At 42.5% G+C, this 1,228-nt stretch overlaps 1 protein-coding gene across 1 annotated transcript in view; it reads right to left on the minus strand.

Moving 5' to 3' along the window:
• Positions 1-1,228, minus strand: part of tfcp2l1 (transcription factor CP2-like 1) — a 17,528-nt gene that overhangs the window by 7,090 nt on the left and 9,210 nt on the right. The window contains exons 8-9 of the mRNA XM_015396539.1: positions 1,124-1,205; positions 794-991 (exon numbers count right to left, since the gene is read on the minus strand). Coding sequence (XP_015252025.1) covers positions 794-991; positions 1,124-1,205 — 280 coding nt within the window. The remainder of the gene's footprint in view (positions 1-793; positions 992-1,123; positions 1,206-1,228) is intronic.

Here is a 1,228-nt window from a genome sequence, read left to right on the forward strand (position 1 = left end):
CATCCATCCATCCATCCATCCATCCATCCATCCATCCATCCATCCATCCATCCATCCATCCATCATCCATCCTTCCATCCATCCATCCATCCATCCATCCATCCATCCATCATCCATCCTCCATCCATCCATCCATCCATCCATCCATCCATCCTTGAAAGTAACAGGTGTTTTTCTAACAGCAGTAATAAAGTCATGCTTGTTTTATCATATTAACATGTAGACCTGCTGCTTTATCTGTGCTAATTGTGCTTTGGTTCTCTCTGTGTCCATAAAATGAACTTAATGGTTAAATTGTGGAGAATCTAAACTTTCCAATCATGTCTAACATGTTTATATTGGTGAACATTTTCATGCCTTCTGAGTTATTAACTGTAAACGCTTTAAAACGGTTCGCCGGCGACCCGGGGGGGGTTTGGAGAGGATAAAAATAAACAAAGCTGACTAACAGCTTCTCCATTATTAAACTGGTACTTTATTTTTTTTTTAGGTTTGTGGAAACAATATTGGACCAAAACCCAGATTTATCTTCAGAAAGCCTCAGAAAGGAAAGATTTATGGACAACAAGTAAACCTGGACATGAAATGATGTTTGGATTTTATAAAGTGTTTTTAAAATGTTTTTGTTGTTGGCATTCATGTAAATATACTGGTGTGATAACTTAGTTTAGGTTTGATTGGTTTTTGGTTTACGTCTGATTTGGATTTATAACCCCCCCTGGAGGAAACTCCACCAGCCGCCGCTGGAAGAAGAAGAGCTGACGGGGTTTGCACCTTTTCACGACTGCAAAACTGAGTATGCATAAAGTGATTCTCTGGTTTCCACTTTAACCTTCCAGCCAGGCTGTGAAGTTACCCCCACCGTCCTCCATGTTCTACCACTTTTCTCCGTGTTACCTGAGAAGCTGGAGAAGAGCCTAGAGAAAGGCGAGAACCTGTGACGGTGCAACCACTGCTGAGTGTCCTGCGGCGAGGACGATGGCAGAAGATGCTACATGTCAAAAAGAAGAAGAGTCCTTGAAATGAGTATTGCTGCACAGCATCCACTGTCTCCAAATATTGGCCTAAAGGAGATAAGAGAGCAAGAATAAGGCTTTAAGACTGCACCGCTCCAGTTACTTACATCCGAGCAGCCAGGCATGAACACCTCCGCTTGCTGGTGTGGAGAACAGTCGCTATAGAAACATAGTGATGACAGACTGCTTCTGTGTCATTCTCACATTAACCG

The sequence above is a fragment of the Cyprinodon variegatus genome, unplaced genomic scaffold (genome assembly GCF_000732505.1).
Source record: "Cyprinodon variegatus isolate N-32 unplaced genomic scaffold, C_variegatus-1.0 Scaffold804, whole genome shotgun sequence".
NCBI classification, from domain to species: domain Eukaryota; kingdom Metazoa; phylum Chordata; class Actinopteri; order Cyprinodontiformes; family Cyprinodontidae; genus Cyprinodon; species Cyprinodon variegatus.